The sequence below is a fragment of the Euprymna scolopes genome, chromosome 44 (genome assembly GCF_053919585.1).
Source record: "Euprymna scolopes isolate OS-2025 chromosome 44, ASM5391958v1, whole genome shotgun sequence".
In the NCBI taxonomy this organism is placed as follows: Eukaryota; Metazoa; Mollusca; class Cephalopoda; order Sepiida; family Sepiolidae; genus Euprymna; species Euprymna scolopes.
In genome coordinates this window covers 7748879-7761758 of record NC_136525.1, presented here as the reverse complement: position 1 = coordinate 7761758, position 12880 = coordinate 7748879, and the positions used below count along the sequence as shown (strand labels likewise).

Here is a 12880-nt window from a genome sequence, read left to right as displayed (position 1 = left end):
TAAAGTTTTTTTTTTTTTTAATAATTCAGTAATACTCAGGTAATTTTGACTGTATAATTTGGAAGCTAACATTGTAATCTATAATATAAATCTCACCTGTCTGATTAAATGTATCTATGTATGTATGGATGTCTACCTAAAACTTTTGACAGAGGTGACAGATTTTCACAACATCGGTATCGTTTTGAAGATCGACCTTTTGGATGACACATATTGAAAAATTGGCTAAAAACATTAATTCCTTCACCCTCAACTGGGCACTTTTCTACAACCTTCGCCACTTCTGGTTTGGCAATGAACGCACGGTCCTGGATATGACCTAAAACTATATCCGATGGTGAGGCCCCAGCTTGCGGGCTTTGGGGAGTGTGGAGCCACACTTTAATTTCCATTGCTCCCAGGTCCACTCTGACTCCGAGTGGTAGTACCTGTTAGGGTCCCAACTATGGGTTAAATAGAATCCGACTTAAAAAACAAATATACTCCATTAAAAGTCGTTCCTCAAAATAACTAGATTCGGCATTAAATAACCTGAAAAAGGTTGATATGCCGTAAAACAAAAACAACCAACAACCAATGAACGCAACAGCAAAGACGTCACTTTTTTTTTTCACATTCTTTTCCTCCTTTTGGTACGAGTTCAAGCCTACCTGCCTACTACCACTTTTTTTTTTTTTTTTTGTTCAACCCCCCCCCCCCCCCAAACACTTGGGCAATGCTGGGAACCCAGGCTAGTTTATAAGAATTTACAAAAAAGAAAAAAAAAAAAATCAGTAGAAACCATTGTTTTTTATCTGAAAACTCCATTCACAGACTACAATATTTCGTCCCAATAGTGTAGAAGCGCCCGATTTTATAACTGGAAGAATTACCATAAAAATAAGGAGCTGATGTCAGTAAGTGTATTCTAGTGACTTTTTTTTTTTTTTTTTTTTAATTCGATTTTCACTCCAAACAAGGCACAGTGCCACTTTGAAGCAGGGGGCTACTATCAGGGACTTATTTTGCAGGGTCATTATGAAGGGAGATGAGTAGAAAGATGTTTGTTCACATTACACTTGAACTTCTGCATATCAGTACAGTTGGGAAAGCAGAATCCCGGAAGGGAGTTCCAAAGACCTGCAGTTCTGGGGAAGAAACTATTGGAGTAAAAGGCTTTCTTGCACCTAGGGATCTCTACTGTAAAGGGATGAGACTTACTAGCTTGTCGGGTTTGTCGGGGGTAGTTACGTCGAGGAGGTACAAGTGTTTGCAGTTCGTCAGAGCATTCACCATTAAAGTATTTGTAGAACAGGCAGAGGGATGCAACATCTCGTCGATGGGACAGAGGCTGAAGCCTAGATGACAGTTCCGGACCTATCAGGTTGGCGACTCTTTTTTGATCAATCATGCTTCAAGCATCATTCGGAAAGGGAGATAATTTTAGTCTACAAAAGAGTTTTCTCCCTTTGAATGTAAAAATATTTAAATATCATTACGCATCACTCAACATCCTTTGACTGTAAATTGTCTGTTGGATGCTTATTCAGATTGGCACTTATGGCGCTAAAAAAAAAACATTTATCACGTTCCTACTTGTCACGGAATGAAGATGATATATATATATAAAAAAAAAAAAATCATTCAAAAACAAATTTGGGTTTTTTACTGATTAGTGAAGACCAAAACATTTTAAATACTCTTCAAAATTTGTTTTTAACTTATGCAAAACATGAGCTTGTGTCTAACATCCTGAAAAGAGGTAAATAAAATACTAGGGCCGACTGGGCATACAACCGAAACAACCGAAGCACTCCAATGGAATCTGCATGACATTGGAGTCCAAGACTTCATTTTTTTTTTTCTGCCACGTATCTCTATCCTGCATCACGATGTTACATGGAAAAGGGCTGTCCCCTTTCCATGTAAATAAGAAGAATAATAAATAAGTGAAAATGAGATTAGGATAAGCCTAGACTCGAACCTTGTAAGTAAGGTTTAGAATTGGAATGTTAAAAATTTAGTCCATTATTAAATTCTATTAGAATAGTTAAATATTGTTTATATCAGAAAAAGTTGATTGTCCATTCTTTTAGAAATCTGAATATTAAAAATGTCAGCTAAAAGAAAAAACAATGCAAATTAATATTGTTTAAAAATAGGTTGGATTAGAATTGAGGATTCTTTTGTTTGTCAAAAGTGTGTTTGGACAAACACATAAAGCCACGTGAAATTGGTCACTTTTGAAAAACACACTTCTGACGTCATAGACAAAGGACATTTCTCCATATTATGGGTTCGGATTTTAGTCAGTTAAAAAAAGTTAGTCAGTGAGAAGAGAGCCAGTCAGTTGATCTCTTGGAAGCGAAGGGGGAGCATTTAGACTATGTAGATCCAAATTTGAATCCCTGACGTCATCGACCGGCCGATCAGATCAATAAAGAAATCATCATTGTGTTTTGTAACTGTTGTCTTGTGTCGTCCTTCATCACGAACGAAAGGTAATTGTGTCTATCATCTTATAATGAATATTTTATGTATCTCCCTTCTCCTGTGTTAAGAACTGTGTATCATATCACCCTCTCCTCGGTATGTGTGAAGAAGAACAATCCCCTGTCTGATATAGAAATGTTTTTCCCTCAGCAATTGTCACAGTCATCGTCACGATGCAATATAAATCTCATTATCATTCTAATATCGGTGTTATAAGAACTGTTAATACGAAGTCCCCAAGAAATATAAGAACTGTTAATACGAAGTCCCCAAGAAATATAAGAACTGTTAATACGAAGTCCCCAAGAAATATAAGAACTGTTAATACGAAGTCCCCAAGAAATATAAGAACTGTTAATACGAAGTCCCCAAGAAATATAAGAACTGTTAATACGAAGTCCCCAAGAAATATAAGAACTGTTCATACGAAGTCCCCAAGAAATATAAGAACTGTTAATACGAAGTCCCCAAGAAATATAAGAACTGTATAAATGTCTCCCTCACCATTGTTCTATATGTGCCCCAATATGAACTCCCCATCATCCTTAAAAATGAGCCCCCTGCTATTCAACAACAACCTGTTTCTTGATTACAGAGTTCCCATTTGCTAACCTTGTTTTGTGTAACTTACTGTTGTTGGTTGGTTGTTTGTTTTATGGCATATCAACCCTTTTCAGGTTATTTAATGCCCAATCCAGTGATTTTGGAGAAAAATGTTTTTAATAGAATATATTTGGGTTTTTTTTTTCAAGTTAGTTTCTATTTAACCCATAGTTGGGACCCTAACAGGTACTACCATTCCGGGTCAGAGTAGACCTGGGAACAATGACAATTAAGGGGTGGCTCCACACTCCCCAAAGCCCGCAAGCTGGGACCTCATCATCGGATATAGTTTAAGGTCATATCCAGGATCACTGACTGTTGTAATACTATCAAGGCTTCCCTGCCTCCGGTGTTGGAAAGTATGAGGGGGGGGGGGAGAAAGAGAAAAAGTAGTATGACAAACAAAAAAGAAAAAAAAAAAAGAAAGAGAAATGGGTTTACTGAAAAAACCAAAACCAAAAAAAAAAAAAAACCAAACAAACAATTGACAGGAAGCTGCTTACAAAGACGCACAAAACGAAGTTGACGTAGGATTGTTGGTCAAGGTATGGTGAATAAAAGACCAGACATAAAAGGTCGATATATTTTTAGTCTATGGGCAGTTTTAGGTGTGGTTGTAAGACCCATGCCACACAATGTTGATGCTGACAAGCGAGAAACTATATGGGTTTACACTGTGTTGTCTACATGTGTTCCCCAAAAATAAAAGAATTTAGAATATGAAAAAAAAAAGAGGTTTACCTTATTCAACCAAAGAGCCGAACAGGACTGAAGTGGACCAAACCAAAGTAAACTACCCGAAAGCAGGTAATTTGAATTGTACCAAGTACCAAAGACATCATATGGCTTGTTTAGAACGCGGCACTGTAACTGGAATTCCCCTATGAAAAAAAACAATATATGTAAGCAAGAATATGTGGACAAATAATTGCAGATAAATATGTAGACAATTTTTTTTTTTTTTATTTATTTATTTTTTTTTTTACATGGGGATCACCACTTATCAAGTCCCATAAGCCACTCGGGGATAAGGGTTATTTTGTGTACAATAATCAATGGGATAATATCGTAGTTATAGTTGGTATTGGAGATTTGATAAAGCGTCTTACTTAAGTGGTACTTAAGCAATAAAAAATGAAATAAGGTGTTTGGGAGTTAACGAAGATAAAAATAATAAATAAAGATAGCCATGAGCGGCGAATGGTTATCTTATACTTTGATTGTAGTCTAGTGGAAGCCATGTGTAGCTTGACGTCAACACAATTTTTTTTTTTTACATGAGGATCACCACTTATCAAGGCCCATAAGCCACTCGGGGATAAGGGTTATTTTGTGTACAATAATCAATGGGATAGTATCGTAGTAATAGTTGGTATTGGAGATTTGATAAAGCGTCTTACTTAAGGGGGCGATTAATCGGAAATTTGTTTATGTTGGACTTGAAGACGTCCAAGTTGTAGTCAGGTGGGAAACAGGCAAACGGAAGAGAATTTCACAGGCGTGCGCTTCTCAGAAAAAAGCTATGTTCATGGAATCTACGTTTTGATTTAGGCACAGATAAAGAGTGGGGGAAATTACTGACAGTGGTTTTAGCTAGACGGGTGTTTATCATGAAGGATTGGCGAGGAGGGACCAGAGATTGGAGCTCGGATGAGCACTTGCCATGGAAATAACGATAAAAAGACAGGCTCGCAACGTCTCTTCTGTGGGAGAGAGGTTGCAGGGAAGAGAAGAGAGCATCCCCCACTAAGCCACGAAGTCTATTTTGTACTTTGTCAAGGCAGGATAGGCTGTTTTTTGAAGCTCCAGCCCAGATGTGGCAGCAGTACTCCATCTTTGGATGTACTTGGCTTTTATAGAGATAGAGAATTGCATCAGTAGTGAGATATCTTCTGGAGTGGTAGAAGGATCCTACCATTTTCCCAGCAGCCTGGGCAACAGACTTTATATACGTGTTTCATTTCAGATCAGGAGTAAAGGTCAAACCCAGGAGCTTGTCAAAACATGAAGCCTCCCCAAGACAAGAGCCATCCATTTCAATTGATGCAAGATGAGGAACAGAGCGTTGATGATGTAAAGTTAGGAGCTTGGTTTTAGATGCATTAAAAGTAACCAGCCATCTCTTCCCCCACTGAATGATGCGCTCAAGATCAGAGGAAAAGGAATCAGAGAAAGCTTTATCTTTACGGCCTTTGATGTGTTGCCGTAGATGGTCGCGTCATCAGCATAGATGTCAATGAATGAATTTAGTATGTGTTTTGGAAGATCATTGATGTAGATCAGGAAGAGAGTTGGGCCCAGGATGGACCCCTGGGGGACTCCAGCATTAATACTGTGGGCCTCAGAATTCTGCCCATCAACCACTAATCTTATGAACCTATCAGAGAGAAATGATTTAATTATTGAGAAAACATTTCCAGTAATACCGTAGCTAGAAATCTTGTGAAGTAGGCACTTATGTCAAACCTTATCGAAGGCCTTTGATATGTCAAGAGCAATTGCCCTAGAAAGGAAGCCTTTGTCGAGAGATTCACTAATCCTATGGGATATAACTGTTAGCACATCAGCTGTAGATCTAGCAGAACGGAAACCATATTGCATGTCACTAAGGAGGTTATTTCTGCTGAGGTGGTTGACTACTTCTTTATTTAATATGGATTCCAGTAACTTACTCATGACACACAAGAGACTTATTGGTCTGTACTGAGAGGGGGATGATTTATCACCTGAGTTCTTAAATACAGGGTATACTGATGAGGTTTTCCAGGGTGTTGGAAAGCACTTCTTCTTAAGGCAACGCTTAAACAGTTTTGTAAGTATGGAGGCAAGTTCTGGTCGAAGCTTTTTCAACAATATAATTGGAATGCCGTCTGGGCCAGTTGCTTTACTGGAATTAAGGTTCTTGATTAGTTTGGCGACCTCATGCACAGATATTTGTATGTTGGATAGGGTGTTGTCTGTTGTAGGAGGAAATACGGGGAGTTGATTCTCTTCGTCGCAGAGGGTAGAATTAGCTGAAAAGTTCTTGGCAAATAGTTTGGCCTTGTCTGATGCTGACGAGATGACCTCAGGTTCATTGATGATGGTTGGGATGGAATGCACGCTTCTGTTCAGGATCCTGTTTGCTATTTGCAAAACTGGTGGGAATCAAGCCGCTGCTCAGCTACTTTGGATTTGATGGATTGAGCATAATATAGCTCTCTTGCATTTTTTATTACTCTTTTGCAGTGGTTGCTGGCAGTCCTGAAGGCAGCTTTAGTCTCAGTACATCTATTACGTTGGTAGCTATGGAAAAAGTGATTTCTGCGCGCAATGGCAGCGGCACATTCTGGGGAGAACCATGGCTGACTGTTAGGTTTTTGTTGGAACTTTTTGGATAGTATGAATCGGTCTATGCCTACAGTTAACCATTCGGTAAGGTCTGATACTATAGAGGATACATCCTTTTTAAACATGGAATGCAGAGGTAGATCAGATATGAATGTACGGAAGCTATCCCAGTCAGCCATAGAGTATCGATATACAGTACGGTGGAGAGGTATATCTGAAGACTTATTACATTTCATTTTTATCTTAACTGATACAACTGTGTGATCGGAGGATCCCAGGGGAGATAGGACAGAACATGAACATAGCTCAGGGGAAGGTGTGAGAAAAAGGTCTAGAAGGCTTGCATACTGACCAGTAGTATCGGGTACACGGGTGGGTTCATGAACAATCTGAGTGAGGTCATAGGCAATCGCAAAATCATGACAGAATCTCCCCTCATCATCTGTCTTATTTGAGTGGGTCAGCCATTCCACATTATGGACATTGAAGTCACCGCAAATGTGAATGGTAGCCGAGGGATGAGCAGACAGGATGAGGTGAATTTTCTCAGATATACTCTTAAGGACAGTAACCTCGCTGTTGTGGGAGCGATAGAGAGCAAATATGAATGTGATGGTGTAAGCAAGTGCAACCCGGAATCACATATAAGGTAAATTAGGGTCTTCTCTGGAGATATCTCTACCACATGGGAAGCCATCTTTAATGTAGGCGCATATTTCATGCCCATGGCGATCTTGGGGCTCAGATTTAGATGTTAAGTTAGAGTATCCTTTTATTATGGACTCATCTAGGGAAGTGGTTGGCCCTATGCCAGTTTCGCTTAGAAAGAGTAAGTCCGGTTTCGTCTCCTGTAATTGGGTTTCAACCTCTGAAAGGTTGGAACGTAGACCCCTGATGTTGGAGAAGGAGACATTGTAGTAGGGGTCTACATTGGAGGATGGGGTTTTAGGTTTTTTTTTTTTTTTTTTTTTTTTTTTTTTTAGATATTTCATGTTGAGTTTTTGGGGTTTGTGGAACAGGTCGACAGACTTGGTTAGAATAGGACAGAGAGGGAAAGTAAAAGAGAGAAAGAGAGGACATATTTTTTTTTTCTTTGAACACAGACAAATTGAATGTAGACAAATATATGTAGATAAATTAGATGTAGACAAATGTAGACAAGTTAGATGTAGACAAAGTAGATGTAGACAAATTGAATGTAGACAAATTGAATGTAGACAAATTGAATGTAGACAAATTGAATGTAGACAAATTGAATGTAGACAAATTGAATGTAGACAAATTGAATGTAAACAAATTGAATGTAAACAAATTGAATGTAAACAAATTAAATGTAAACAAATTAAATGTAAACAAATTAAATGTAAACAAATTAAATGTAAACAAATTAAATGTAAATAAATTAAATGTAAATAAATTAAATGTAAATAAATTAAATGTAAATAAATTAAATGTAGACAAATTGAATGTAGACAAATTGAATGTAGACAAATTGAATGTAGACAAATTGAATGTAGACAAATTGAATGTAGACAAATTGAATGTAGACAAATTGAATGTAGACAAATTGAATGTAAATAAATTGAATGTAGACAGAGCAAACATCACAGCCAGAGTGACCCCAGGAGGTGATGGTCTGGGCTGGACAGTGACCAAGCAGAAGAGGTCCACACCATTGAAGTATGTTTTATCGTTTTTGAATACGGTTTATTCACACCGATGGGTCTGATGTCGTTCGCATGAGGAATCAAGTAACTACCTGACAAACGACCGTTTGTTCACACTGGTGGAGCCAGAAACGACCTCAATCATGTAACACTCCACTGGCAAACGGATGGATTATAACATCTATTTTTATTTTACATGAAAAAAAATTTTGTATTTTGAAACATCGAATTTTCATTGAAAGCAAGGGCAATAAGTCAAAATAGATTGCAATTACCTGCCCTTGACTTTTACAACCATTCTTCATTAAAACATACGATAAAACTCTATAATTCAATAAATTTTATTTTTATTTGTAACTAGCAAGGGGTACCCGGCGTTGCCCGGGTGTTTGTAGGTGTGTGTGAAAAAAAAAAAAACAGGTGCCCGTGAAAAAAAAAAAAAAAAAAAGCCTTGACGACACGCAGTTGGAAAATAGTAAAGTGTGAAAAAAAAAAAAAAAAGAAACAGGTGCGCGTTTTTGATTGACGTGACGGTGATAGGTATTCAGCAGTTAGAATTTTGTGCGGGACAGTTTTTAATGAGGTCAATAAATCGGTTTGTTTGTTTTTAAAAACCCGCTCCCTGTTTATTAGGGGGAGCGTCTCATCTCGAAATGAAAGCTACCGTCTGATATGACGAAGTCGACATTGACCAAACGTTACTTAGCTCTCTAGAGACCACTGGCTTTAGAGTCGAGTTTCGCTTTTTGTTTATACCGAAAACCGAATGTAACGCGTGCCGATGCAGGAAATGTCGAATAATTAACGTTTGAAAGTCAATAAAATTAAATAAACAGGCGAGCTCCGTGGTTAACTGCGAGATATTACAATTTATAGATGATATAAAAAGTTTTAAGAAGTTGTGAAGCGAGCGAGCGCTTCTCTGAAAGAAGCCTTTTGTGGACATCGAGGAAAAGCGTACATACATACATACATTTTCGCTTTTATATTTATAGATTATTATTCTACTGCGTACATTTTTTCGTAATTTTTGGAATTTACGCTAATTTCAACAGGACATTCAAGTATGTAATAATGTTTTAACCTGAAATGCGTTAGTTTGAAATCTCATTCAGAAGCCATGGCTGTTTTTTTTTTTGTTTTTTAATAGAAATTTTTCAAGACAAAATGAAGAAAAAATTTTTTTTTTTTCTTTACAAACCAACAAGACTGAAGACTGCAATTTCTCCAGAGGTACTGAGTACCCCAAAATGCACCCCGGATACAAGCAATAGGGTGTCCGTCTCATTGAACTGGGAAAACTGGGTATATTTCCACGTCAGCATTTTCATATTATATTTATAGCGCAGGCTTACCGGGTATGTAGAATTCCATACCTTAAAAAAAGAATTTAAAAAGAGAAATAAATAAATAAAAATAATTAAAATGGAAAAAAAATAAACAAAAACTTAAAAAATGGAAGAATAAATAACAAAATAAAAAATAAAAATTGAAAAAATTAGAAAATTAAAAAATAAAAAAATTAAAAAAGAGGAAATACATTAAAAAGCGAAAATAAACTTTAAAAGAGAAAAATTAAAAAGGGAAAATAAATAAAAATTTGAAAATAAAAAAGGGAAAAATAAATGAATTTAAAAGGGAAAATAAATAAAAAAAAAATTCAAAAGGAAAATAAAAAAATTTTAAATAAGGAAAATAAATAAAAAAATTTATAAGTGAAAATAAATATAAAAAAGATTTAAAAGGGAAAATAAATCTAACTATAGATTCCATGAACAAAGCTTCAAGTCCAATGTAAACAAATTCTTGATGAGCTGTCCCCCTCAAATAATCCAATTTATCAAATTTACACTTTTAACGATTACTATAATATTGTCCCTTTTACTACTGTACACTCTTTAACACTTATCCTCGAGTGGCCGCTGGGCCTTGATAAGTGGTGATTCCCTTGTAAAAAAAAGAAAAAAAAAAATTTAAAAAAGGTATAAAGAAAAAAAAAAATTAAAAACGAAAAATAAATTAAGAAACTTAAACGGGAAATAAAAAAGTTAAAATTAAATTAAAATAGAAAAAAAATTTAAATTAAAAAAAAAAAAAAAAAAAATTAAAGAAAAAGAAATTTATTTAAAAAAATATAACAAATTTAAAAATAAAAAACAAAAATTAAGAAAAAAAAAATCTGAAAGAAAAAAAAAAAAAAAAAAAGGAACTTTTTCCCATCTTTGAAAACATTTTTTAAGTTTAAAGTTAAAATATTAGAAAAACAATTTTATGTTATATAATTTTTTAAAAATTTATCACAAAAACCGTTTGTTTTTTTTTTCCTCTTCATTTTGCTGGAGGTAATAACCCCAAGAGGTTGACCCCTCGTGAAAAGAAGAAAGACATATATGTCTAATGCTATTGATAGCTGTTGAAAAGTCTGAAATCATGTTTGTGTGGTTGGCACAAATATTAAACAGAAAGAACTTTCATCCATTCTTTTTTATGGACTGTTATCCTTATCTTCATAGTTGTTCTTGTTTCACCACGTCTTGGCCAACTCATCCTCTGGCCTTCTTCAGGTGGTTAACCAGAATAAGATAGGAATGCTGAGTCTTGTAACTGTATCCCCAGTAATTACTGCCTTCCATAGTTGTTGTTGTCTCACCAGGTTTCGGCAAACTAATTCTTTGGCCTGCTTGGGTAGGATTGAAACTACCATCTTCACGCAATGATCATTTGAAACTGTAGAGCATCAATGCCTCTATCCACTGTGCCACAGGCCCCAAAGGCCAGAGGATGTTGGCTTAAATGTAGTGAAATAACAACAACTATGAAGATGAGGATAACAGTTTGCAAGAAAGAATACAAAAATTACTCATCCCAAAGAATTTCAATAAAAAAATAATATGTAAGCCTCTCCCGCCCAGGTCAGCAGATGGCCTCTGACCTTGTTGAAAATGAAATGGTCGTGATCGTCTTCTCCCGGGAGATCTTCACATAAATTCTCAGCGTCTCAGGTTTCATGTCGATACTGCTGAAAAATCAATTAGCTTTGCATGCAAACCAGGAAAGGAAAACACTCCGAGGTTTTAACTATGAAAAAGTTAATTTCACAAAAGTTACAAGTTTTTACATATATACATCGTTCAGTTCGATTACACCAAAAACATCAAGATTCTCTAAAAATCTTATTTTTTGTTCCTCACGATGGCAGTCAGGATGGATGGAGAGGGGTCTGTGGTGTTCTTGGAGCGTGCGTTTTTCGAGATTTGGCTTTAATCCGTCTAATTCGGCCTGGGTATTTTCTTAAATACTAAGGTACAGAATTGGTTGGAATGATCCGCGCAACCAACCAGAATTCAACACGTCAAACGGGGAATACCCAACCCTTTTGCGTGTGTGCCTTTCAACAGGTCGTACATAGTTTGCGAATCTGGGACCAAAATTAAATTTCTCTCACACGCCCCTAAAAGGTCACTCCTGTCACTCAGGAAGCCCAGACGTCTGAGCAGGTGTCTCCTTAGGCCAGACGACTGCACGATTACATTCAACATTATTCTGACATTTTCTAAAACAATAAAATATCTGTCTATTTTCACAAAGCACAATAAATTTATCCCTTTTTATAGGTCACTTGCCGCTGTCCGGGATTCAATCAACGTTTAACGGACAATCTCAGCATATTTACCTGGCCTTACTCATGGTTTTAGGGGGTTTTAATCTCCTCAATGGGGAGCAGTATCGCTCCTCTAGACAGTCACATCATAATATAATACCAATTGGTACGGACCAAACAATGGAAGACCAGATAAGACCAAAAAATCCAACCTTAATCGCCCTTCTGGGCTCGTAGCACAGTGGATAGAAGCGTTAGCTCTGTACGGTTCCAGATGAGCATTGTCTGAAGATAGCGGTTTCACTCCTACTCAAAGCAGACAGGAGGATTAGTTGGCCAAAAAATGTGGTGCGACAACTATGGAAGGCAGTAATTACTGGGAATACAGTTATGAGACTCAGCATTCATATCCCATTTTAACTTGCTTCTATTTTTTGTTTTTATTATTGGAATCCTTTGAGATGACGTCTTCATAATTTTTGTATTCATTTTTTTTTTTTGCAGACTGTTATCCTCATCTTTATAATTTTTGTTGTTTCACCACATTTCGCCCGACCCATCCTCTGATTTTCGTTAGGTGATTAACTGCGACAAGATAGGAATACCGAGTCTCGTAACTTATCTCCAGTAATCACTGCCTTCCATGGTTGTTGTTGTCTAACCACATTTTGGGTCCAATCTTTTTCAAAAAACACCCGACTAGCTGAAACCACCGTCAATAATTTTCCCACTCCTTATCTGTGCCTAAATCAAAACGTAGATTCCATGAACAAAGCTTCTTTCTTAGAACCGCACGCCTGTGGAACTCTGTTTTGCTTGCTTGTTTCCCTCCCGACTTCAACCTGGATGTCTTCAAGTCCAACACAAACAAATTCCTGATAAACCGCCCCCCCCACTAAGTAATGACAGCTTACCAATTCTCCAATACTACTGCTACACTATCCCATTGATTACTGTACACACAATAAACCTTATCCCCGAGTGGCCATTGGGCCTTGATAAAAAAAAAAAAAATGTAAAAATTTTTCTTAGGCGTTCAATTCATGATATAAAAAAGAGGTACCATATATTAAAAAAAAAAAAAAAAAAAAAAAAAAAAAAAAAAAAAAATCGAAACATTAATCAGAAGTGAGTTTCCAGGGCATTCATCATCAGCCGACGTTATAAACAAGCACAGATGGAATTTGACGAACTACATTATCATTAT

General features: G+C 36.5%; 1 protein-coding gene across 3 annotated transcripts in view; it reads right to left on the bottom strand.

Moving 5' to 3' along the window:
• The window catches only part of LOC145268676 (F-box/WD repeat-containing protein 5-like), an 85054-nt gene that overhangs the window by 49766 nt on the left and 22408 nt on the right, over window positions 1-12880 (bottom strand). For all 3 annotated transcript variants that reach the window (XM_080124170.1, XM_080124169.1, XM_080124172.1), the window contains exons 3-4: window positions 9274-9448; window positions 3817-3956 (exon numbers count right to left, since the gene is read on the bottom strand). In XM_080124170.1, coding sequence (XP_079980296.1) covers window positions 3817-3956; window positions 9274-9448 — 315 coding nt within the window. The remainder of the gene's footprint in view (window positions 1-3816; window positions 3957-9273; window positions 9449-12880) is intronic.